The sequence below is a fragment of the Caretta caretta genome, chromosome 3 (genome assembly GCF_965140235.1).
Source record: "Caretta caretta isolate rCarCar2 chromosome 3, rCarCar1.hap1, whole genome shotgun sequence".
Taxonomy (NCBI): Eukaryota; Metazoa; Chordata; order Testudines; family Cheloniidae; genus Caretta; species Caretta caretta.
Window position 1 is genome coordinate 36,295,778 of NC_134208.1, and position 25,620 is coordinate 36,321,397.

A 25,620-nucleotide genomic window follows, 5' to 3' on the forward strand; every position below is an offset into this window, starting at 1 on the left:
CAAATTATTTTCCTTTTTCCCTTGAACTTTTGCTGCCACCACCAAACGTCTAACATCAGTTACTGGGAACGAGTCCATTTGGAAACGTCTTTCCCCCCAGAATCCTCTCAAATGTTACACCCCCTTCCCTGGGGAAGGTTTGATCACCAATTTGCATAGGTGAACACAGACCCAAACCCTTGGATCTTAAGAATAATGAAAAAGCATTCAGTTTCTTAAAAGAATTTTAATAGAAGAAAACATAAAAAGAATCACCTCTGTAAAATCAGGATGGTGAATACCTTACAGGGTAATTATATTCAAAACATAGAGAATCCCTCTAGGCAAAACCTTAAGTTACAAAAAGACACAAAAACAGGAATATCCATTCCATTCAGCACAGCTTATTTTCTCAGCCATTTAAACAAACAGAATCTAACGCATATCTAGCTAGATTACTTACTAAGTTCTAAGACTCCATTCCTGTTCTGTCCCCGGCAAAAGCATGACACAGACAGAGAGAAAGGCTTTGTTTTTCCCTCCCCCCAGCTTTTGAAAGTATCTTGTCTCCTCATTGGTCATTTTGGTCAGTTGCCAGAGAAGTTATCCTCGCTTCTTAACCCTTTACAGGTGAAAGGGTTTTTCCTCTGGCCAGGAGGGATTTTAAAGGTGCTTACCCTTCCCTTTATATTTATGACAATTGTGGTAAGCCCTGAGACAATCTGAGTAATTTTAATTATGAACTGGACTCATCTCAAAGATAAATGGCCCTTGAGTATTCAGTTGAGACACCATGGGAGAAAAAAAGATTGAATCAAATATACCTTTTGAACCGATGGGACCAATTTTTCCATGTCGACCCATACTGCCTTTCTGTCCTTTGTCCCCCATTTCTCCTAAACATAACAAAAAGATCAAAGACACAAGTTAAAAACATTGTCTGCTTTATTCAGACCCCCAGCAGCACTTCAGTATCATTTTCTATGGCAGGCAGCAGAAAATGTTGTAGGAAATTTTCTTTGTAATTACAATGAATGATCACCAAGGTTTGTCAAATTCCAGAAGTCCAGCTCTTTCCTCATCCATGGCCTGCTACATAAATAACACAGAAGCACATTTAATCTTCTCAGTGCAGTTGACTTCACTGGGACTGCACAGGTGTAAATGAAAATAGAATTTGACTGAAAGCCATAAAAAAAGGTTTTGTATGACTCCACTCAGATAATTTGTCATGCCAATGTATTGTTGAAAATAAAGGGAGTTTCCAGAAAAACTTGTGGACCAAAAGGCTGAATCTATTACGGAATTTAAGAGATTTACAGGTCTTCAAGCATAATGAGTCAATTCGTCTAATGCAGTGGTTCTCAACCATGGGTACACGTACCTCTGGAGATACACAGAGGTATTCCAGGGGGTACAGCCACTCAGCTAGATATTTGCCTAGTTTTACAACAGGCTACATAAAAAGCACTAGGGAAGCCAGTACAAACTAAAATTTCATACAATGACTAGTTTATACTGCTCTATATACTATACACTGAAATGTAAGTACAATATTTATATTCCAATTGATTTATTTTATAATTATATGGTAAAAATGAGAATGTAAGCCATTTTTCAGTAATAGCATGCTGTGACACTTCTGTATTTTTAGGTCTGATTTTGTAAGCAAGTAGTTTTTAAGTGAGGTGAAACGTGGGGTACGCAAGACAAATCAAACTCCTGAAAGGGGTAAAGTAGTCTGGAAAGGTTGTGAAGCTCTGATCTAATGGAGTAGCAACAAAGTAACTAAGAGCAGAATTTAGTCTTTGCGTTCTGTAAATTCAGTGGAAGGCAGTTGCATACTTATTCTTTTCTCTATACTCTAAACATCTCAATAGTATTATAATGAGAAATAGTGAAAGCCTTATGTTTGCCCTCTAGGGGCGCGCGTGCGCACACACACACAGTCTAAGTAATTCACAGCAGGAATGTAAAGTGTTATTAATTTTAAGGAAGATACCATGCAGTACTTTACAGTGGAGTTGTGGTAAATGAGCCACTTGAAAATTATCTTCCTCAGCAATTTTTAATGAATAAAGGATAAATATGCACATTACAAAAGCTGACATAAATTGTCAAAGTTGCCATAATTTACCCTCTTCTTTCAGTGTTTGTCCTGGCTTTCCATTGTGTATACACAGAAATCCAATAGAAAAGGGTTTGATTCACTTTCTTCATCTGACTTTGACCCCTTTTACCTTGGTTGTACCATATAACAGAATATTCAGATAGCTCATGGAAAACAAGTGCATTGTAGGAGGTATGTGTCATGCTTTATCCTCATACATCACACAAAGTAAGCTGAAGAAGAGAAACCACTGTTATCTGACCAACGAGTCATTATAGAGTGGGTCTTGGTATCATTTATCTGAACTCTTCCCCAGAAGGTATCTGTCATGTCATTTATCACAGAAGTAGTTTTAATCAAAAGTGATGTTACGATCGGCTGGCTGGAATCAATGTCCACATTCTACCATCACTAGCCAAAAGTGGAATTTGGTCCACCATATGTGTCTAAGGTAGGAAAGTGACCAAGAAGTCTCAAGTGTGGCTCTTCTCCTTCACACCCTTCAACCAATATGGGAAATTGTTATTCTGTTGGTATAGACAGTGTCAACAGACTTCAAAACCCACTATTCGAAAGCATGGGAGATATCTCCTGCTACCCAGTGTCTAGAATGCTTTCTGTAATGAATACTGAAAATGGTTTGGCCCTGTCTACACTAGCAGCCAAAACATTTTCAGTGCTAGGAGGACCAGGATCTGACAACAATTGCTAATTACTGCACATTACTGAAGCTTTGGCTTAAACCATGCCACCCATGGTTAGTAAGCCACAGCTCTTCTAAGCAAATCCAAGTGGATATACATGTGCCATATATACTTAGTTTGTCTGAGCTGGAAGTTGCTCTTTGCCTGTAGCGTAGTAACTCTGAAGCCAGCAAGATCATTCATCCTTGGGGGGAGGGAAGCGGGGGATAATCTGGATCTGGTGAATACCTGCTGTGTCAGATGACTTGTTTCAAGTAGGCTTTCCAGGAAATGTCCCTGACCTGACTTGTAAACAGCATTAAAAGGGAGTAGCCTTGGTTTTTTGCTGCACATCCCACCATCAGGCATGGTGGAAGGAGGGCTCAAAAGAGCACTCTGATCCTACTGCTCAGTGTATGCCCACTGGCTATGCCCTCCCACTCATCCCACACAGACATGCGAGAGCCACATTCTGGCCATACACCCTCCTCGTACCAGTAAGCCCTCTATACTAGGGACTCCACAGGGAATGGCGTAGCAACTAGCTATGCCAGCTATACACCAGCTAAGGAGCTCCAAGAGCTTTCAGTCCCAATTGCCCGATGAGTCTGCATAAGTGGACTAGAGCAGGGGAGACAATCTCGCCCAGCATTTAGCAGCTTGGTCTATAACTGTTTCCACTAAAAATTCTATGTGGCCTTCTTCTCAAAGGAAATCTAGTCTTATTTTAAACTGTGCAACATATTTTATGCATTGTCCCAAAATGAAAGAACCATTCATTCAATGAGATGAATTCAAGGAAATATTACTATACACAATAGGCCAGATCTTCAGCTTATAAATTGTCATAGTTTAGTTGAAGTCACTAGAGCTATGACAATTTATGCCAGCTGAGGATCTGGCCCAACAGATTATCAACCTGTGTAATTCTTCGCTGCAGATCACAGTCACATATTTTGGCTGGATTTTTTTTTAAAGCCTAGATACTTTTATAACTAAAAATATAATTTTAAGATAACAACAATCAAATAGCATGCTTCCAGGCAAAACCTAGTCTCCATAGGGTCAGGAAGAAATCTCCTTATTACCCTGGGCGGAAGTTTCACACAACTAGCTACCAGTAGATGCATTATGCTGGGGTAGGAAGCTCAGATTCCACCTTCCTTGGATGCATCTGTGGTTGGTTGAGGTCTTAAAGGCTAACTGGCCTGATTCAAAATGGCAAGTCATATGACCAATGTCCTTCTTTTATTATCTATGGTATTTCCTAGGCATCTTTAACTTGGTGTCTATGCACCAAATGATTATGAAAAAGGACCAAAAGTTCTAAAAGGAATGATGTGTACAGAGTCATTGTGGAATTAGGAAACTGTACATGAAACCACAGGTATTTTCTTCCTAATGCATGTGATCCCAGTAGAAAAACAGAAGCAATATGTACAATCAATTGAAAAAGTACTGTCTGGGAGATAGCCTCAACTCACATGTTGGATTCAAGATTCCTTGAACACTTTAAGGCTTCAGTCTATGGTACTGTATTAACTGCAGTTATTTTTGCTGGAATGTGATGAATGTTGGGGATGTATTTCCCAGGAACTCCAAGTGTGTCAAAAAGTGTTAGCCTGTTATGACCTTATTAAGCTTATCAGAAAGTGGCCTTGCTCACTCAGATATGAATTGGTTACAGGAAGACTGGGGGTTATAATAAAAGGATTATATCAGAGGTTTGAACACCCAGTCCTAGGGGTCCTTAATAATTCATTTCAAACAGCTGTATCTGAAATGAAACAGACATGTATTCAGCCCATAAATATAACACGATATATAAACACAACTAATTTGCTTCTTGTGACTTCACATCCTTTTATGCAAACAGAAGAGACTACTTATCAATAATAACCAGTAAAATGAAGCCTATGTGTTCTACTCAGAAATAAGAGTTTGTTTATCTCAAACCCAGGAAACATATATTAATTATCCTGTGCTCATTAAAAGAATTGTTTGGATTTTATTTTTTTCTACAGTCTCTCTCCCCCTACAGGAGTTTGCTTGTTCCATCTCACAGAAACACTCATTGGCTGGTAGCAAACTATAGTGTCATTCAAGGGTTTCATCAAACTTGCTTTATAACTCTTTTTCTCTGTGATTTAATCTCCTTGTGGGATAACCATTTAATTTCCCCATGGGAAAGCCTCTCTCCATGTAATTATTTCTTCCTATGGAGTAAACAATTTAAAGAGAGATTCCTCTACATCATTGGTTCTCAAACTATGATTTGGGGACCACCTGTGGAGTCCATTCTAGCACACCACAAAAGAGCAATCCAAAAGAGGCATGAGGAAATTGGGGAGGATGGAAGCTCGGAGGGAATGCAGTCCTCATGCTGTCTCCCTGGAGTGACCAAAAGAGATGGGGTAACTACAAATTTGGACAAACAGTACAAACAGTCATCTGCAAGTGTCTACTGGTGATGATACACTTTGAAACAAATGCTTCAGCATCACATGGAACTCCACAGATGATAGAAGACTTCAGGATCTTGGAAGTGAACTAGAAGAGGAAAGGCCAACTGATCTTCTTGGAGATCCTTCCCATGAGCAAGAGAAGGCAGAAAATACTAGAAGTGAACTATTGAGCCCATTCAAACCAAATGCATTTTAATACAGCCAAATGCAAAGGAACAAGGAATACAGGCCATAACAACAGAAAGGGAGACTGTATCCTGGAAGGCAGTGACTGAAAGGGATTTAGGGGGTCACAGTGGACAAGCAACCCAACATGAGCTCTCAGGGTGATACTGTGGCAAAAGGGGCTAATCTCACCCTGGGGTGCATAAATGGGGGAGTAATGAAGCAGGAGTAGGAAGGTGATTTTTACCTCTGTGTATGGCATTGGTGAGACCAGCATTGGAATACTGTGTCCAGTTTTGCTATCCACATTTTAATAAGGATATTGAAAAACTGGAGATGGTGCACAGACAAGAGCCAAAAAAATGATTTTGGGGGGGAGAAAATGCCTTACAGCAAGAGACATAAAGAGCTCAATCTGTTATCAAAAAGATGACTCAGAGGTGACTTGATCACAATTTACAAGTACCTTCAAGGGAAGAAAATATTGGGTACCATTCTAGTGGACAAAGGCAGAACAAGAACCAATGGCTAGCAGCTGAAGCCAAATAAATTCAAATTAGATATTAGCACAATTTTTTTTTAAAAAGTGAGTGTGATTAACCATTGGAACAAACTACCAGGGAAGAGGGAGATTCTCCATCTCTCATCTCTTCATATCAAGGCTGGATGTCTTTCTGGAAAAAATGCTTTAGCCAAACACAGAAGTTATGCTTTAGTCAAATACAAGTTATTGAGATCAGTGCAGGGTAACTGGATGAGATGTAATGGCCTGCGCCAGACTGGATGATCCAATGGTCCCTTCTGGCCTTAAAACTTTATGAATATATGAAATTAAAAAACAGGATCCATCTTTTATGGGATGCCACTGGCTGATAGTTATGTAAACCATTCTGCCAGTCATTCAGGCCCATAACCTGGATGTTATCTTCAGCTCAGACCTCTAAGTTCTCACATCAAGGCTATGTCTAAATCTTGCAGATTCTTTTGGTATATCTTTAAGAGACGACCTTTCCTATCCATCCAAGCAGCTAAAACTCTCATCCAGGCTCTCATTAACTCATATCTTGATCATTACAACATCCTTCTTTCTGGCCTTGACAAATGCAGTCTTACCCTACTCATTTCCATTCCGAATGCTGCTGCAAAGATCATTTTCCTAGCCTGTCACTCTGACCGTGTCATCCGTCTCTTTGTATCCCTCCACTGGCTCCCTCTTCTCTATCACATCAAACATAAGCTACCTGTATGTACTTTAAAGACCTTTTTGCACCCTATCCCCACGCCACTCATTATCTCTCTCTATCAAAAGGTCCCGCCTCTGACTGGCCTATGATGCCAGCCTCCATCACCCACTGGTTAAATTTGCAAACAAGCACCTTCATGCTTTCTCCCATGCTGCCCTTCATGCTTGGAAAGAACTCCCCATAAAAATCTGCAAAGCTGCAAATCTCTCTTTACAGCTCTCCTTTGCTGAAATAATGACAAAAACGTTTGACAAAAGTTAGGCTGCTGATGTGCTGAGACCATGCCTCTCATGCTGACCTATATTGTCTCGTTTCTTTGTACTCCTGTCTGTCTGTCTCCATGCATTGGCTCTTGTCTTATAATAGAAGTGTTATTTAACCTTTCCCACAATACCAAAACCAGGGGCATCCAATAAAATGAATAGGCTGCAGGTTTAATACAAACAAGAGAAAGTACTTTTTCACATAACGCACAATTAACCCGTGTCACTCATTGCCATGGGACATTGTAAATAGCCAAAAGTATAACTGGGTTCAAAAAAGAATTCGATAAGTCCATGGCTTTCTGAAAATTCAAGCACACTGTATCAACTGGCTCACCCTTATCCACATGCTTGTTGACTCCCTCAGAGAATTCTAATAGATTTGTGAGGCATGATTTCCCTTTACAAAAGCCATGTTGACTCTTGCCCAACAAACGTTAACCTGTCTGATAAGTCTGTTCTTTGCTACAGCTTCTACCAATTTGCCAGGTACCTTCAGCCATCTGGTATGGAGGCTTGTTTCAGCAACAAGTATCAGTTAGTAGTTCTGAAATTTCGTATTTTGAATTCCTTCGGTATTCTTGGGTGAATATCATCTGCTCCTGGTGACTTATTACTGTTTAATTTATCAGTTTGTTCTGAAACTTCTTCCATTGATTCAACAATGCGAGACACTACTTCAGATATGGGCAGTAGGGTGTCTGTTTGTTTGCGTCAGGGAAGCCTGGCTGTTTAAAAATAGCCAGAGCTTCGCGAACCAGCTGAGCGGCGGTGAACCAGCTGAGCGGCGGTGAACCAGCTGAGCAGCTCACAGCAGGAGTTTGCCTGGGAGTTCGCCTGGAGTGAGCCCAGTGAGGCTTACGTCTTGCAAACTGCTCTGAGGAAGCTCATAGTAGGAAGGTGATATGGAAGGGGGGGGGTTCAGCTGTTGTGACCTGCACTGGATGTGCCATGTTTGTCTTTCTTCCACAGGACAGAAGCGACTTTGTCTGTACAAAGTGAAAGCTGGTCTCCATATTGGAAGAGAAGATTGAAGGTCTGGAGCAACAGATAACAACCCTGCGTTGCATACGAGAAACTGAGGATTTTCTGGACAAAACTCAGGATAGGCTTCTAGGGGCACAAAGCTCTACAGATATAGAGCAGGTTGCACAGAGGAGCCAAGAGGCCAGTGAAGAAGCTTGGCAACATGTGACCTCCAGAAGAGGTAAGCGGAATGTCCGGGTTCCAGTAACACAGACACAGGTAACTAACCGCTTTCATGTTCTCTCCACAGGTACCGTTGCGGAGAGTGGACCAGATGATATGTCTGGGGCGAGAAAGAAGAAGGAGACTCCGCTGGTTGGAAGGCATGAGATGCTATGTCCTGAGGTTGGGAGTTCCACGACCACCACTCCCAAGAGGAGAAGGCGGGTGGTGGTGGTCGGGGACTCTCTCCTCCGGGGGACTGAGTCATCTATCTGCCGCCCTGACCGGGAAAACCGAGAAGTCTGCTGCTTGCCGGGGGCTAAGATTCGCGATGTGACGGAGAGACTGCCGAGACTCATCAAGCCCTCGGATCGCTACCCCTTCCTGCTTCTCCACGTGGGCACCAATGATACTGACAAGAATGACCTTGAGCGGATCACTGCGGACTATGTGGCTCTAGGAAGAAGGATAAAGGAGTTGGAGGCGCAAGTGGTGTTCTCGTCCATCCTCCCCGTGGAAGGAAAAGGCCTAGGTAGGGACCGTCGAATCGTGGAAGTCAACGAATGGCTACGCAGGTGGTGTCGGAGAGAAGGCTTTGGATACTTTGACCATGGGATGGTGTTCCATGAAGGAGGCGTGCTGGGCAGAGACGGGCTCCATCTTACGAAGAGAGGGAAGACCATCTTTGCCAGCAGGCTGGCTAACCTAGTGAGGAGGGCTTTAAACTAGGTTCACCGGGGGAAGGAGACCAAAGCCCTGAGGTAAGTGGGAAAGCGGGATACCGGGAGGAAGCACAGGCAGGAATATCTGTGAGGGGAGGGCTCCTGCCTCATACTGGGAATGAGGGGCGATCAACAGGTTATCTCAAGTGCTTATATACAAATGCACAAAGCCTTGGAAACAAGCAGGGAGAACTGGAGGTCCTGGTGATGTCAAGGAACTATGACGTGATCGGAATAACAGAGACTTGGTGGGAAAACTCACATGACTGGAGTACTGTCATGGATGGTTATAAACTTTTCAGGAAGGACAGGCAGGGCAGAAAAGGTGGGGGAGTAGCACTGTATGTAAGGGAGCAGTATGACTGCTCAGAGCTCCGGTACGAAACTGCAGAAAAACCTGAGTGTCTCTGGATTAAGTTTAGAAGTGTGTGCAACAAGAGTGATGTAGTGGTGGGAGTCTGCTATAGACCACCGGACCAGGGGGATGAGGTAGATGAGGCTTTCTTCCGGCAGCTCACGGAAGCTACTAGATCGCATGCCCTGATTCTCATGGGTGACTTTAATTTTCCTGATATCTGCTGGGAGAGCAATACAGCGGTGCATAGACAATCCAGGAAGTTTTTGGAAAGCGTAGGGGACAATTTCCTGGCGCAAGTGCTAGAGGAGCCAACTAGGGGGGGCGCTTTTCTTGACCTGCTGCTCACAAACCGGGTAGAATTAGTGGGGGAAGCAAAAGTGGATGGGAATCTGGGAGGCAGTGACCATGAGTTGGTTGAGTTCAGGATCCTGACGCAGGGAAGAAAGGTAAGCAGCAGGATACGGACCCTGGACTTCAGGAAAGCAGACTTCGACTCCCTCAGGGAACGGATGGCCAGGATCCCCTGGGGGACTAACTTCAAGGGGAAAGGAGTCCAGGAGAGCTGGCTGTATTTCAAGGAATCCCTGTTGAGGTTACAGGGACAAACCATCCCGATGAGTCGAAAGAATAGTAAATATGGCAGGCGACCAGCTTGGCTTAATGGTGAAATCCTAGCGGATCTTAAACATAAAAAAGAAGCTTACAAGAAGTGGAAGGTTGGACATATGACCAGGGAAGAGTATAAAAATATTGCTCAGGCATGTAGGAATGATATCAGGAGGGCCAAATCGCACCTGGAGCTGCAGCTAGCCAGAGATGTCAAGAGTAACAAGAAGGGTTTCTTCAGGTATGTTGGCAACAAGAAGAAAGCCAAGGAAAGTATGGGCCCCTTACTGAATGAGGGAGGCAACCTAGTGACAGAGGATGTGGAAAAAGCTAATGTACTCAATGCTTTTTTTGCCTCTGTTTTCACTAACAAGGTCAGCTCCCAGACTGCTGCGCTGGGCATCGCAAAATGGGGAAGAGATGGCCAGCCCTCTGTGGAGATAGAGGTGGTTAGGGACTATTTAGAAAAGCTGGACTTGCACAAGTCCATGGGGCCGGACGAGTTGCATCCGAGAGTGCTGAAGGAATTGGCGGCTGTGATTGCAGAGCCATTGGCCATTATCTTTGAAAACTCGTGGCGAACGGGGGAAGTCCCGGATGACTGGAAAAAGGCTAATGTAGTGCCAATCTTTAAAAAAGGGAAGAAGGAGGATCCTGGGAACTACAGGCCAGTCAGCCTCACCTCAGTCCCTGGAAAAATCATGGAGCAGGTCCTCAAAGAATCAATCCTGAAGCACTTGCATGAGAGGAAAGTGATCAGGAAAAGCCAGCATGGATTAACCAAGGGAAGGTCATGCCTGACTAATCTAATCGCCTTTTATGATGAGATTACTGGTTCTGTGGATGAAGTGGATGTATTGTTTCTTGACTTTAGTGGATGTATTGTTTCTTGACTTTAGCAAAGCTTTTGACACGGTCTCCCACAGTATTCTTGTCAGCAAGTTAAGGAAGTATGGGCTGGATGAATGCAATATAAGGTGGGTAGAAAGCTGGCTAGATTGTCGGGCTCAACAGGTAGTGATCAATGGCTCCATGTCTAGTTGGCAGCCGGTATCAAGTGGAGTGCCCCAAGGGTCGGTCCTGGGGCCGGTTTTGTTCAATATCTTCATAAATGATCTGGAGGATGGTGTGGATTGCACTCTCAGCAAATTTGCGGATGATACTAAACTGGGAGGAGTGGTAGATACGCTGGAGGGGAGGGATAGGATACAGAAGGACCTAGACAAATTGGAGGATTGGGCCAAAAGAAATCTGATGAGGTTCAATAAGGATAAGTGCAGGGTCCTGCACTTAGGACGGAAGAACCCAATGCACAGCTACAGACTAGGGACCGAATGGCTAGGCAGCAGTTCTGCGGAAAAGGACCTAGGGGTGACAGTGGACGAGAAGCTGGATATGAGTCAGCAGTGTGCCCTTGTTGCCAAGAAGGCCAATGGCATTTTGGGATGTATAAGTAGGGGCATAGCGAGCAGATCGAGGGACGTGATCGTTCCCCTCTATTCGACATTGGTGAGGCCTCATCTGGAGTACTGTGTCCAGTTTTGGGCCCCACACTACAAGGAGGATGTGGATAAATTGGAGAGAGTCCAGCGAAGGACAACAAAAATGATTAGGGGTCTGGAACACATGAGTTATGAGGAGAGGCTGAGGGAGCTGGGATTGTTTAGCCTGCAGAAGAGAAGAATGAGGGGGGATTTGATAGCTGCTTTCAACTACCTGAAAGGGGGTTCCAAAGAGGATGGCTCTAGACTGTTCTCAGTGGTAGCAGATGACAGAACAAGGAGTAATGGTCTCAAGTTGCAGTGGGGGAGGTTTAGATTGGATATTAGGAAAAACTTTTTCACTAAGAGGGTGGTGAAACACTGGAATGAGTTACCTAGGGAGGTGGTAGAATCTCCTTCCTTAGAGGTTTTTAAGGTCAGGCTTGACAAAGCCCTGGCTGGGATGATTTAACTGGGAATTGGTCCTGCTTCGAGCAGGGGGTTGGACTAGATGACCTTCTGGGGTCCCTTCCAACCCTGATATTCTATGATTCTATGATCCTATGTTGCCCAGAAAGGCTAGCTCTGATGTGGGTATCTCCCCAACACTCTCTGCAGTGAAGACTGATGCAAAGAATTCATTTCTCTTCTTTGCAATGACCTTGCATAGGTGCTGGAACTAGGGGTGCTCCCGCACCCCTGGCTTGAAGTGGTTTCCATCATATACAGGGTTTACAGTTTGGTTCAATGGCTCTCAGCACCCCTGTAACCTTGTATTCCTTGAGTTGTCTTTTAATACTTTGGTCACATAGAGGCCCTTACTCCCCTTTTGGCAGGCTTCCTGATTCTAATGTACTTTAAAAAATTCTTATTATCTTTAGCCTTTAGCAAGTTGTGTCTCAAATTCTTTCTTGGCCTGCCTTGTTATGTCTTTACACTTAACCTGCTAGAGTTTGTGCACCTTATTAGTATCCTCACTAGGATTTGACTTCCAAATTTTAAAAGATGCCTTTTTGCCTCTAAAAATGGTCTCCGTTATTCTGCTGTTTAGCCATGATGCTATTCTTTTGGTCCTCTTATTGTCTCTTCTGATTTGGGGTATGCATTTAGTTTGAGCCTCTGTCAACATGTTTTTAAATAGTCCCCTTACTACTTGCAGGCATTTAACCCTGGTGACAGCTCCTTTTAATTTCCATCTAACAAGCGTCCTCATTTTTAGGTAATTCTCCTCTTTAAAGATCGATATTATCGTGGTGGGGTTTTTTTGGTACTATTCCTTCCATAAGGATGTTAAATGTAATTACATTATGGTCACTATTATTGAGCAGTTCAGCTATCATTACCTCTTGGACCAAATCCTGTGCTCCACTTACAACTAAATCAGGAATTGCCTCTCCTTCTGTGGGTTCCAGAACTAGCTGCTCCAAGAAGCAGTCATTTATGGTGTCTAAAAATTTTACCTCTGCATCAAACCCTGAGGTGACATTTACCCAGTCAATATGAGGATAGTTGAAATCACCCATTATTATTGTATAGCAATACAAATAAATAAATAATAATAAATTATGCAAGTGGCAAATGGTGAGATATAATAGGAAGTCAAAAAGCAGCTCTTAAAACTGATCACGGTCTCTAAAATACAACAATTCTACACAACAGCTTTCGGGGCAAATATATATGACATACTTGAGTTGTACCAGCAAGATACGTCTGTGAGGTGCAAAGGCATGTCAAATATGCAGTTGCACATGCAAAACACATAAAACTGCATGATCTGTCTGTGCCATACACACGTGTACCTTTTGTGGGCACAACTTATGCACACATGCTTAAAAATGTGGCTCTGAGTGATGATTTTTGCACTTTAAACTACCAAGCAGCTTCTCATTGGGGTTTACAATTTAGACTGAATTACCGTGCTAATGTATCAATAAGCTATGTAAATAAACTTTCATCTAACATGATGAGAAATTGAAGACATCCATCAGCCTCACTTTTGTCAAAATATATATGCATTTTAAAGTAGAACTGGAAAATATTTTTGAATCAGATGGCAACTTTGTGTATATATAATTGTCTACATGAGACATCTTTCACCAGGGCTTTTGTACAGAATTCTGCCAGCAACACCCCTAAGGGAGCAGAAAAGTCATGTGAATATTGAATCAGACATGAAGGAGATTGCACTTTAATGAGCAGTAGGTAATATTAAAATATCTCTTGAGATAGTATTACCTCTCTCTTAGACATTGATCCTGCAAACTGCTGAGCATTTGGACCTCAGTCCAGTGAAGTTAATGAGATTATTCATTAAGATTAGCATGTGGTAACATGCTTCACCAGATCACCCCCAGAGTGCTCAGCAACTTGTACGTTCAAGCTATTCCACAACATTTTGAGGAAACCTAATTTGTAGATCTATGCAGTGTAGTAGCAGAAAAGTTCAGATACATTCTGTATATTTTCAGGTGTTTACTTAAGACTGCAGATAAATTAAAATGCCTTGTAGGGCCCCTTTTATTTTTAAGAGTCCAGTTAGCTTGACAGTGCTTTCCAACATTACTCCCCTATCTCCTGCCGACCTCTCCCCCCCATTTCTTATTTTAAATGCTTTCGAACGTCTACCTTGGGTTGCACTGAGAGGGCATTTGTATTGATCGGGGGGCATTTGTATTGATTGATTGTTTGCTTCACTATATTTTTTTAATTTAAATTGTTATGAGGAGTTTGTGCTCCTGGAAGTTTGGGCCTAACACACAGGCTCATGGCTCTATGAAATCATTCAGATCACTCCTGACCAAGTAATCCATCTTCTGAGGGGAGAATGTCGGTTGTGTTGAGGTGGACAGTCATTTCATAATGGGCACAAAAGGAGACTTTGATGAGGTCACCTAACTCATTTCCATTTGTAACTGTCATCAGGATTTAAAAACTCAAGTGGAAGGCTAATCCTTTGTACTATATTATTCACCCGTGAACCATAATTTAAGGCTAAATTCTCTCTCAGCTATGCATGCAATGTTTTCATAACTTCAGTAGAGGCCTATATTCATTCAAAGACAGAAGCTGGCTTATGACATTTAATCGTCAGTCATAGAATCTCTTATACAGAATAGTTTCCTCTTGCTTATACTATATCTAAATTACTAAATTACTTTGGAAGTGGTCTAAATTACTTTGGAAGACTGATTATAATTGTTCTAGTGATTTGTGTTTAATCTAAATCTTACCCAATGCTTTATAAAATGCTGATATACAGGTGGTAATCTACTTGCAGAATAATCAAAAGCAATGAGGAAAGTAACATGAATTTATTCTTAACCAACGTCTAGTGACATGGAAACATCAAACAGCTTAGTATTTGGGTTTATTTTACATAAGTATCCAAACATCTGATTGTTTATTTGAATTATCAAAATCTTTTGGCTCTGCAAAATTGGGCTGCAAATATCACTAGAGTAGAGATTTTCTCACAAAGTTCCCAGTACTTCCTCCCTCTGATCAGGCCAGAAATAGGAGGACAGCATTTCTTACATATTTAATTTATTTATTCATTGATTTTTGAACACTTATAAACCCAAAGATAGTAGTTACAGTATCTTAGAATTAACTTGTCCAACAAATAAAACAGATAGAGGGCACAAAAGGAATTACAGAAATGTTCGAGATCACAGTGATATTATAAATAGAAAAATACTGCAAAAACTACAAAGGGATTACATACACACTCTCAAGTCAGCCACCATTTACTTAAATAGCATCAGAATATAACAAACATTAACAGTGTTACTACTATAAAGATTTTGACTGACAGTCTTCCCTATTGGGCGACCCAAAAATTGAAAACGCCTCTCTTTTACTTAATGCCTGTGCGTCACAAAAGAATAACAAACTATAAAACTCAGTACGAATGTGCTTAAAAATTATAGTATAACTTAGTAATTAAAGGACATAGTCATCTAACACCTACATGGTCTCTGATGGTGCGAAATCAGGCCCACAAAGAGGTTAAAGACGGAGCTATAAAGTTTACTGCTCCAATAACAGGCTGAGCTCTTTAGATAGTGGAACACTTAATAGCTTAGAGCATGTGGATGGACATGCTTTTTTAGCACTTCTATAATATGAAATAAATAAGTATCCTCCAGGTGATCACCAGCTCTTAGCACTAGATAAAAACTTAGGTGGGAGAATACTGGAAAAAACGGCCATGTGTTGGCTATTTCAGTATTACCAACTCTTGTGATTTTACCACAAGTCTTGCAATATTTGGTGTTTTTCTTAAAGTCCCTGTTTCTAGATAATAAATAGACCCAATCCCTGGAAAAATGACAGCAAGCACAAGAGTTCATTAAACAAACCTCATCTGTTTCTTATTGGGAGAGAATCCACAGGTAGCTCACCTACTATTGCTGGTACTGCTGTTCCATTCACACTTCCTCTCTGAGAGGCAGGAAAGCACTTAACGTGTGCCTAACTTTACATGCAGGAGTAGTTGCACCGAAGCCAAGGAGACTACACACATGCTTAAAGTTAAGCATGTGCTTAAAGACTATTCTGGATAAAATTCAGAATAACCTTGTGTCCCTTCCAGATGGCAGAAGATGAAGAAGTTACTCACCTTGTGCAGTAACAATGGTTTTCGAGAGCTGTGTCTCTATGGGTGCTCCACCGTAGGTGTGTTTGCATCTCTGTGCTATTGATCGAAGAACTTCAGTAGCGGTGTCTGTTAGGCCCACACATGCACTTAGAATCATAGAATATCAGGGTTGGAAGGGACCTCAGGAGGTCATCTAGTCCAACCCCCTGCTCAAAGCAGGACCAATCCCCAATTAAATCATTCCAGCCAGGGCTTTGTCAAGCCTGACCTTAAAAACTTCTAAGGAAGGAGATTCTACCACCTCCCTAGATAACGCATTCCAGTGTTTCACAACCCTCATAGTGAAAAAGTTTTTCCTAATATCCAACCTAAACCTCCCCCACTGCAACTTGAGACCATTACTCCTTGTCCTGTCCTCTTCTACCACTGAGAATAGTCTAGAACCATCCTCTCTGGAACCAGGTAGTTGAAAGCAGCTATCAAATCCCCCCTCATTCTTCTCTTCTGCAGACTAAACAATCCCAGTTCCCTCAGCCTCTCCTCTTAAGTCATGTGTTCCAGACCCCTAATCATTTTTATTGCCCTTCGCTGGACTCTCTCCAATTTATCCACATCCTTCTTGTAGTGTGGGGCCCAAAACTGGACACAGTACTCCAGATGAGGCCTCACCAATGTCGAATAGAGGGGGACGATCACGTCCCTCGATCTGCTCGCTATGCCCCTGCTTATACATCCCAAAATGACATTGGCCTTCTTGGCAACAAGGGCACACTGCTGACTCATATCCAGCTTCTCGTCCACTGTCACCCCAGGTCCTTTTCCGCAGAACTGCTGCCTAGCCATTCAGTCCCTAGTCTGTAGCAGTGCATTGGGTTCTTCCGTCCTAAATGCAGGACCCTGCACTTATCCTTATTGAACCTCATCAGATTTCTTTTGGCCCAATCCTCCAATTTGTCTAGGTCCCTCTGTATCCTATCCCTGCCCTCCAGCGTATCTACCACTCCTCCTAGTTTAGTATCATCCGCAAATTTGCTGAGGGTGCAATCCACACCATCCTCTAGATCATTTATGAAGATATTGAACAAAACCGGCCCCAGGACCGACCCCTGGGGCACTCCACTTGACACCAGCTGCCAACTAGACATGGAGCCATTGATCACTACCCGCTGAGCCCGACAATCTAGCCAACTTTCTACCCCCCTTATAGTGCATTCATCCAGCCCATACTTCTTTAACTTGCTGACAAGAATACTGTGGGAGACCGTGTCGAAAGCTTTGCTAAAGTCAAGAAACAATACATCCACTGCTTTCCCTTCATCCACAGAACCAGTAATCTCATCATAGAAGGCGATTAGACTTGTGCCCTGCCACGAGGCTAGTCAGCACATGCAGGTTAACCCCTCTCAGTTCCTTCTCTACTGCCAAGCCATAGACAAGAACTCCGAAGTAGAGGGGAGGAGGGTGAGTTGTGGAGGACCCATAGGGACAAACATCTTGAAGAACCACCATTACTGCACAAGGTTAGTAACCTCTTCTTCGAGTAGTGTCCCGATGGGTGCTCCACTGTAGGTGACTCCTGAGCAGCATACGTACTAACTCCATGGATGGTGAGGGGCTCAAGCACCCATAGGAAAAAAAATAGTGGTGTTGTGGAGATGGTAGGGAAGTAAAATGTATGGTGCACCCAGTTTGATTGATCTCTGGGACCCACTGGCCTGATGTTATGAATTCCCAGGCACTGCAGCATGTTGCCAATTGGTGGCCAAATGGGTGTAAAGCGTTTATCGGCTGTATCAGTTGGGGGGAGCAGTCTAACAGCTCCTTGACCCACCCGTCAAAACTGGTGTTTGGACATAGAGGGCTGGGACGAAGAAGATTGTGGTCCAGCTGGTCTGCACTTCGGAAATTTTCCTTTCTTTCTTTGTGACTCATGGTGGCAATGAAGTTGATATTGAAATGTGTGTGGTCTATGCAGGGACTGGGGACTAAATAGTCTTTTTTGTCCTGGTGCACAGATGCCCAGCAACTGGGGAGTGGCCCTAGAGTCCTTCAGGGTTTGAAGGGAGCATCAGTCTTCTCTGCAAAGAGCTCTGTGCCCTCAAAAGGGAGGGCCTCAACAGGAGACTGTACTTCCTTCCAGAAGCCCGACAGATGGAGCCATGATGCCCTCGCATCACCACTAGCTGCTGTGTCAGCCGCATCAAAGGCAGAATGCAGCAATGTCTTTGCCACTAACTGGCCCTCCTGGATAATAGCCTTAAATGGTGACAATGTAATTCTGGTATCTGCTCAATAAAGTAATTCAGTTTTGAATAGTTTATATAATCATATTTCGCTGTGAGGGCCTGGTAGTTGGTGATATGGATTTGAAGCATGGCTAGGCGCTTCCAGTCTCTATCTTAGGGAGTGGCCCTCGACTGGTGTTGGCAGCCGCAGGAATTAATGGTGTCCACCATGATGGAGTTGGGGGGGGGGTGGGAGAAGAGGAATTTAGATTCATTCGTGGGGACATCGTATTTTTTGTCTACCCACTTGGAGGTTGGTGCTACCGATGCTGGGGTTTGCCAGATGGTTCTTGCCGGGTCTAAGGTGGCCTCATTAATAGGGAGGGCAATCTTGGAGGAGGAGGAGGAAGAATGGAGGATGTCAAGGAGCCGATGATGAATATCCTTGATTTCTTCCAGGAGTATTTGGAGAGTGCCTGCAACTGTCTTTGCCAATTCCTGGAAGAGACAAAAGTTGTCCACCAGAGATGGTGGGGAAGGCAATGACAGCTTCATCCAGGGAGAAGGAGGATATGCTCCTCAGTGTCATTGCTTCTTTGGCCCCACCCTCCCGTCCCTCTATGATATTTTGTGGAGGCTCCAAAGCACTGGATGCTGCAGCTGAGGTGGTGTGCCTTGAGGGTTCTTGGGTGAGGTTTAAAGCCTGAGAGGCATTTTGGTGATATGCTGCCCACGGGTCCCAATAAGACCACTGGGATGATGGTGGCATAGAGCCTGGTGGTGGTGCCCATGGGTGGCCATACCACAATGGTGGTGATGGGGCCATCTGCGGACATGGGCCTTGCTGGTACTGAGCACCATATGGAGCCTGAGAGGAGTACTGTGACACCACCTCCTCTGGTTCGCCAGTACTGACCACCCCGGTGTTAGGGGCAGTGCTGGGGGAGACAGGGATCTTATCTGTACCGGTCTCTCCGGAGCTGGATGAGGCAGTGATGATGGTACCGATGTAGATTCACATACTGGGAGCTCCTTTTTAGCGGAGTGCTTACTCCTGTCCTTCGGTGCCCATTCCCCAGTGCCCATGCCCATAGGGTCCATTAGCATGTCAGTGGAACAGGCTGCTGTTGGTTTCCATGAGCAATGGGTACTGGACTGAGATGGTCTCAGTACCGATGGTGCCAAAGATACCGAGCGAGATAGGGACCACTTACAGCTATCTCGGGGCTCAGTATGAAGACTGTCTGCTCTTTTCTTAGATGACTTGTGAGAGGGGGCAGCAATCTTTTTCCTTGACCCACAGCCTTTAGATGTAGAGAGCTGTGGGGAAGACTGACATCTGCCAGGTGACTCATGGTGTGGATCCTGTGAGGGCCTGAGAGCCGCCTCCATGAAGATAATGTTCTGTCAGAGCTCTCTGCCCTTACAAGATCGTGGCTGGATTTGCTGGCAGAGACCACACTTTTGCTGGATGTGGCCTTCCCTGAGGCAGCAGATGCACAGGGAGTGCTTGTCTGCAATCAGGATTGCTTCCTTGCTAGTAAGGCACTTCTTAAAGCCTGGTGAACCAAATATACTCTACTGGGGGGGGGTCTCTAATAAAGGGTTTTTAATTGCCTTGAATAATTTTTGTATCATGTATTCCACATTATTTTAAAAATAACAACCTATATTCATATGAAAAAAGCATTTGTGGAGAGCAATTAATGTAGACAAATTTTTAAAAACTATAAAATATTAATGAAAAGATGACCTAATTAGAGTCCATTTCACATAGGAGTTTGTTTTATAAACCCTTCACACTTTGCTAAAACAAAATATTTCCATCTTCAGGTGTTCTGAGAATACGTCCAATACGATCTACTTTGCTGAACCTGACTGGATAAAGGAGAGATGAAAAAATGTCTTGCTCTTTAATTTTTTTGACTGGTATAAAAGGTTTTGCCTCTGTTCAGTCATTCTGGAAGCATCATCTGGAAAAATACCAATACATAGGCCATGAAACTCCTATTTTCCTTTGTCTCTTGCTGGTTTTGATGTTTTTTCTTGCAAGGTATTTTTATTTCAGCACTTCCTCCTCCAGGCCCAGCATGAAATCAGAATTGCAGAGGCACACAGGAATGAAAAAGCATTATAATTATTAGAGCGAGGCAGAAATTTTCTATTGTAACAACTTTTCCATCAGAAAATGTAGTTTCTCCAAAAATTTTGACAGGTTTTTTTTTATTATTATTTTCAGTCAGGAAAATCTAAATGAAATATTTTATTTCAGGTCATTTTGACCCAAATCTGAATACATGGATTTCTGAACTGATCCAAAATGTTTACGCTGAAAATTAGAAGAAGAAATCTAGGCTGGAAATTAGGAGATGGCTTCTAACCATCAAAGGAGTGAGGTTCTGGAACAGCCTTTCAGTAGGGGTGCAAACAACCTAACTAATGGCAAATTGTCTTATGGGAGTTATAATTCCAGGCCCCATTCTCTCTTATGGGCCAGACTCCCTGAAGGATTAGATCTGTCACAACCAGGAAGAAGGTAGTGAGACTAAGTGGTTGGAGCAGGAGTCATTAGTCGGGCTGAATCAGGTACCAGGAGGTCAGAGTCCAAGACAGGCCAGAGGGTGAACTGAGAGTCAAGCATCAGGAGACAGCAGTGTCAGGTTACCAGGAGACTGGGGTCGGGCACCAGGTTACAGACAGCAATCGAATAGCAAAGTCGAGGACAAACCAGGGTCAGAAACCAGAGTCTAGGGCCTATCACAATCAGGGTCTGAAGCAGAAATGGGTGAGGGAGTCTACGTTGTTGCTCAGACAGTTCCCCTTCATGGCTTCCTGATTTATATACTGGTATCAGCCAATCAGGGGGCTGTGAGGGGCCACCACTCCAGTCCTGTTGGGAAGTACTTCCTGCCAAGCTCAGCCTCACAGCATCCTCCCATGGGAGCCTAGCCTAGCCTAAGCCTAAGCCTCCCATGGCAATACAGAGGCATCAGCGGTCCTGAACCTTCCAGGTTCCAGCCCTGCAGGGTCTAACAATATCTCCCATAAGGCAATGAGCTGATTTCATGTAGGCTGAGCTTCATGGTGCATCATGGCAGTCACATGAGTTTTGGTGCATTGTGTGGGAGATGTAGTCCAGTCAGGAAGCCTGGCCCACAGTAGAGAATGGGTACATCAGGTTCCCTGACTACAGTTGCCATAATGTATCATGGCAGTCACATGATGCATCACCAGATGGAAATGCAGCTTAATATTGATATTATTTTAAAAGAAGCATTTCAGGTCAGTTCAATAAACTGAAATGAAACATTTTTATTTCTGGAATGTCAAAATATTTAATTTCGATCAAAAATGCCATTTCAGGATAAAATCAAATGTTGAAATGTCAGCTCTGATAATTATGTATTTATAAAATGTCATTCACCTGAAGATCACAAAGTCCTTCATAAGCTTTAATTAAATGACCTTCACCACAAATATTAGTGTACTCATTTTACAGAGGGCTACACTGTGACACAAGAAGTGTGTAACTCACCCAAGGTCACACAAGTGTCAAAACGTTTTTTGCCTGTGAAAATTCTAACACCTGTATTTGCAGGTATTAATGTGTCAAAAGGGCATGCACGTGTGTGTGCAAACAGCAGTAGAGAACAGGGTCTGAAAAGCAGGTTTTGAACTTGTTTTTTCAGTGATCTAGTGCTAATTCCTCACACTGATATGCAGCAGGTACCACCCAGGCAGCAAAAGCTAAGAATAACATGGAGGCCACATAATGTAATGTCTTTCTCAACTGGGATCCCTCTGGCAAATCAAGAAACAGCATTAAAGGGTTCCAAAATGAGTCTCTGACCAGAAAGGTGGTAGACACAATCTCCAAATGGGGTCTGTAGGTCACAGGGAAATGGCCAGGGAAGCCTTAGTTTTAGCAAAAACAGAAAGGATTCTCATCATCCACCAGGAAAACTTTTGATCCAGAATAACTTTCTTAGTCTATCTTCTTTAACCAAGTTACCTTTTTCTCCTGAAGGTCCAACTCTCCCCGGACGCCCTGGAGCACCTTTCTCCCCTTTTTCTCCAGCCTCCCCTATTAATATAAAAGGAAAGAAGAAGAAAGAATAAAACATATTGATCCATCACTTCCTATAGATATCTCAGTCAGTCTGAATAGCCATCAGTAATAAATGACTAGAGGAACTTCATTTTGTTTTGCCTTTGGAAAAAAGCCACATGTACATTAAGGAAAAAGCTGGAGGATTTTGACTTTGGTAGCCTTCATGTTTTGAATGAAGAACATGATACAGCCATTAACCAGTCACATGGATACCTACGGTAAGGGCAGAGAATACATAACTGACTCTTAAGGGTAGGTGCAGCTGCACCGCTCTAGCACTTCTGGTGAAGTCAGTGACACTAAGTCAATGGGAGAGAGCTCTCCTGTCGGCTTAATAATTCCTACCTCCACAAAACGTAGTAGGCTATATTGGTGAGAGAATCTCTTCCATTGACATAGCATTGTCTACACCATGGCTTAGGTCAGTATAACTCAAATCGCTCAGGGGCATGGATTATTCACACCCTTAAGCAACGTAAATTAAACTGAAGTAATCTGCAGTGCAGACATAGCCTAAACCAAAGTTCTGATTCTGCAGCCCTTATTCATCTGCAGCCAATAATTTGCAGTGCAGACATAGCCTAAACCAAAGTTCTGATTCTGCAGCCCTTATTCATCTGCAGCCAATAAGATTATTCACGAGTAGACACAAAAGACACATCCAGTAGTACATCAGCACCATCAATCTTATATCATTTTGACTGCATGATTGTATTACGTCCCAATTCAGCAAAGCACATAAGCACATGCTTAAATCCATCCCTCTTCAGCAAAGCACATAAGCATATGCTTAACTTGATGCATATATTAAGTCTCATTAAGCATGCTTAAGTGTTTTGCTGAGTAATGATAGATTGGGACCTGTAGGAGGAAATGCCTTCATTCCTGATAATTTGCTGCATCTCTTAATTTTTTTAGTTGGAACCCCTATGTATTATATTCATGTTCAACTAGCTCAGGGCATAAAATATAGACTCTTCATATTTAAATAGCAGCCTTAATAAATGTAAGCTGTCTTGTTTTCATTAACTAGGTATTTGTGGTTGAGTGGTTTGCTCTGTACCCCCGCTACTATATTTCGTTACTTAAAATACAATTCAAATATCTGTACTAATTAAATAACTAAGAATCTCGATCATCAATTTAACAAAGTCCCAGCTAAGAAAACAAAAGCTTCTGTGAAAAAGAAGAAAACCACAAACATAAAAGAAAACAATGTCAATGACTACAATGAGACGAATTGACATCTTGAAACTAAAGGCAAAGCTGTTGCCATCATACTCTGTGGACCCAGGAATATGAATATTGATAAGTTTTCCAATAATTCTCTATCTTGTATGTAAAGCAGGGTAGCCAACATGAAGCTTATGGTCCACGTGTAGTCATGGAGTTCTCTAACACAAACCACAGCCACCATAAGGAAGTGCATAGACAAGAAAGATTGCCGAGAACAAAATGGAGTCTCACATACTTGAAAGCAGCAATCTCCACAAGCCTCTGCTCCTTATTCGAGGGCAGCATTCAGAATTCTAAGGCTGCCTGTGCCTCCAAAGGATAGCAGCTCCAACTAACGTATTCAGGCTCCTGACCATCTTCCAATGCCACCTTCAGGTGGTCAAAGCTACGGGGAGGCCCTTGCTCTCCATAAGAAAATACTACTGACAACTCAGAGTTAATGGTATAATTTGTGTGACTTTTACTTGTCTTTGGCACATTAAAGAATTTCTGTTTTTTTATCCTCGAGTAGCCAACAGGCTCCATATTACTATCTCCCCTCCCCCCCGTTGAGATGATTATAGACTCCTTACTTGCCAAACATAAATCTTGATAGTATTTTCCCTCTAGCCTTTTTTTCTGTGGAGACGCAGAGCAAGATACTACAGCCTATTACTTCATGAGTCACTCCAGAGTGAAAGCCATGCATCAGGGGTCACTAAGATAGATCACGACTGCTTCAGGAATTGTGCTTGTCTGCATTTTTTTCCTAGTTTGAGGGCAACAGTAGCAGGTTTCCTTGCAGTGACCTTGACCTGGAGGGACCATTTCTAAGGGTGAAAGAATACATCAGTTTCTAGGCCCATTCAGTCCTTGGCTTTCCTCTCAGACTGCCTGATGTGCCAGTCAGTGCCTAATACTATTGTGGGTTTTGTGATGCGGACTAAGACCACCAAAGAGAGAAAGACTGGTCTTTCCAGTTAAGACACTGGACTAGGACTTAGACTATCGAAGTTCAGTTTCTGCCTCTATTTGTTTGACCATCTGTAAGGGGGCGTCAATAATAATATTGCCTTTTTTCCACTTCCTTGTATCTTTTCCTTGCCTTGTAAGCAATCTGGGGTAGGAGCTATGCCTCAGTATGTGTTTGTACAGTATCTAGTACAAGGAGATCCCCTGTTTTCAGTTGGAGTCTCTAAGCTCTACCATAATACAAATAATAATAGTAATAATAAACACATAGGTTATGGAGAACCCATTAGCTGGTGATAACTTTCTGTCATTACCAGCGTGCCCTATATGTGAGTAGAACTATTAACTGAGTGAATACACAGGAAGAAAGATTATGATAATTATTTTTATGTATTTCGTGTCAACTTTTTTTGTGCGTGACATATCATTGAGAATATTAAACAGTCCCTGCTCTGAAGAGCTTACAGTCTTAAAGACAGAAGACAGGACAAATTGGCAAATCCAAAGCTTAGAATAGCTCAGGTGGTTTTTTATATATATTTATTCTCCAGAATAATAAAAAACTCACTTCTTTTGGGCCTGGCAGAAGTAGTAGTGTTTTAAGAGAGGTTTGAATGAGCAATGTAGTCGGTCTGAATCCTCCATCTCTTCTCTCATGTACTATCATGCTTTTCTAATTATTAATCTTATACTTCTGGATTTCTAAAGCATGCATCATTGTGCCATGTGGACTCCCAGAACCACAGTATCCTTCCTCTTCCCACCCCCATCTAGGTCCCAGGATAAATCATCTTGTCTATTTCATTAGGTTTATTTTTTTTTAAAAAAAAGCAAACCTAAGATGTAAGTACATGAATGAATAAATCGGTGTGTGACTTTATTTTTTATTCCCTTCTTTTTCCAGTCTTATTTTCATTTCAATTTTCCTTCCTTCTCTATTTTCCGTTTTCTTCTTCAATGGGTTCCCATTTTCTCTCCCTTGTTCTTTTCTTTGGGTCCTCTCTTTCCTTCTTCTTTTGTATGTTTCTTTTCACACACAAACACACACACACACACTTCTCAGTGCCTCTCCATCTCTTGCGTCCCCTTCCCTCTCGTCATCTCACTTGGTGCCTCTGGCATGCTATGCTCTCTCTGTCCATTCCTAAGTCTCCCTTGTTATCTTTTTTTCTACCCCTCCTAGAAATCTCTTTCCCTTCCTAGGGTATCCCAATTCCCCACTTCCCAGGGTCC

At 42.7% G+C, this 25,620-nt stretch overlaps 1 protein-coding gene across 3 annotated transcripts in view; it reads right to left on the reverse strand.

Annotated features, from left to right (window-relative positions):
- The window catches only part of COLEC11 (collectin subfamily member 11), a 48,653-nt gene that overhangs the window by 6,073 nt on the left and 16,960 nt on the right, over nucleotides 1–25,620 (reverse strand). For all 3 annotated transcript variants that reach the window (XM_075126428.1, XM_048845433.2, XM_048845432.2), the window contains exons 3-4: nucleotides 22,102–22,173; nucleotides 804–875 (exon numbers count right to left, since the gene is read on the reverse strand). In XM_075126428.1, the coding sequence (XP_074982529.1) occupies nucleotides 804–875; nucleotides 22,102–22,173 (144 nt within the window). The remainder of the gene's footprint in view (nucleotides 1–803; nucleotides 876–22,101; nucleotides 22,174–25,620) is intronic.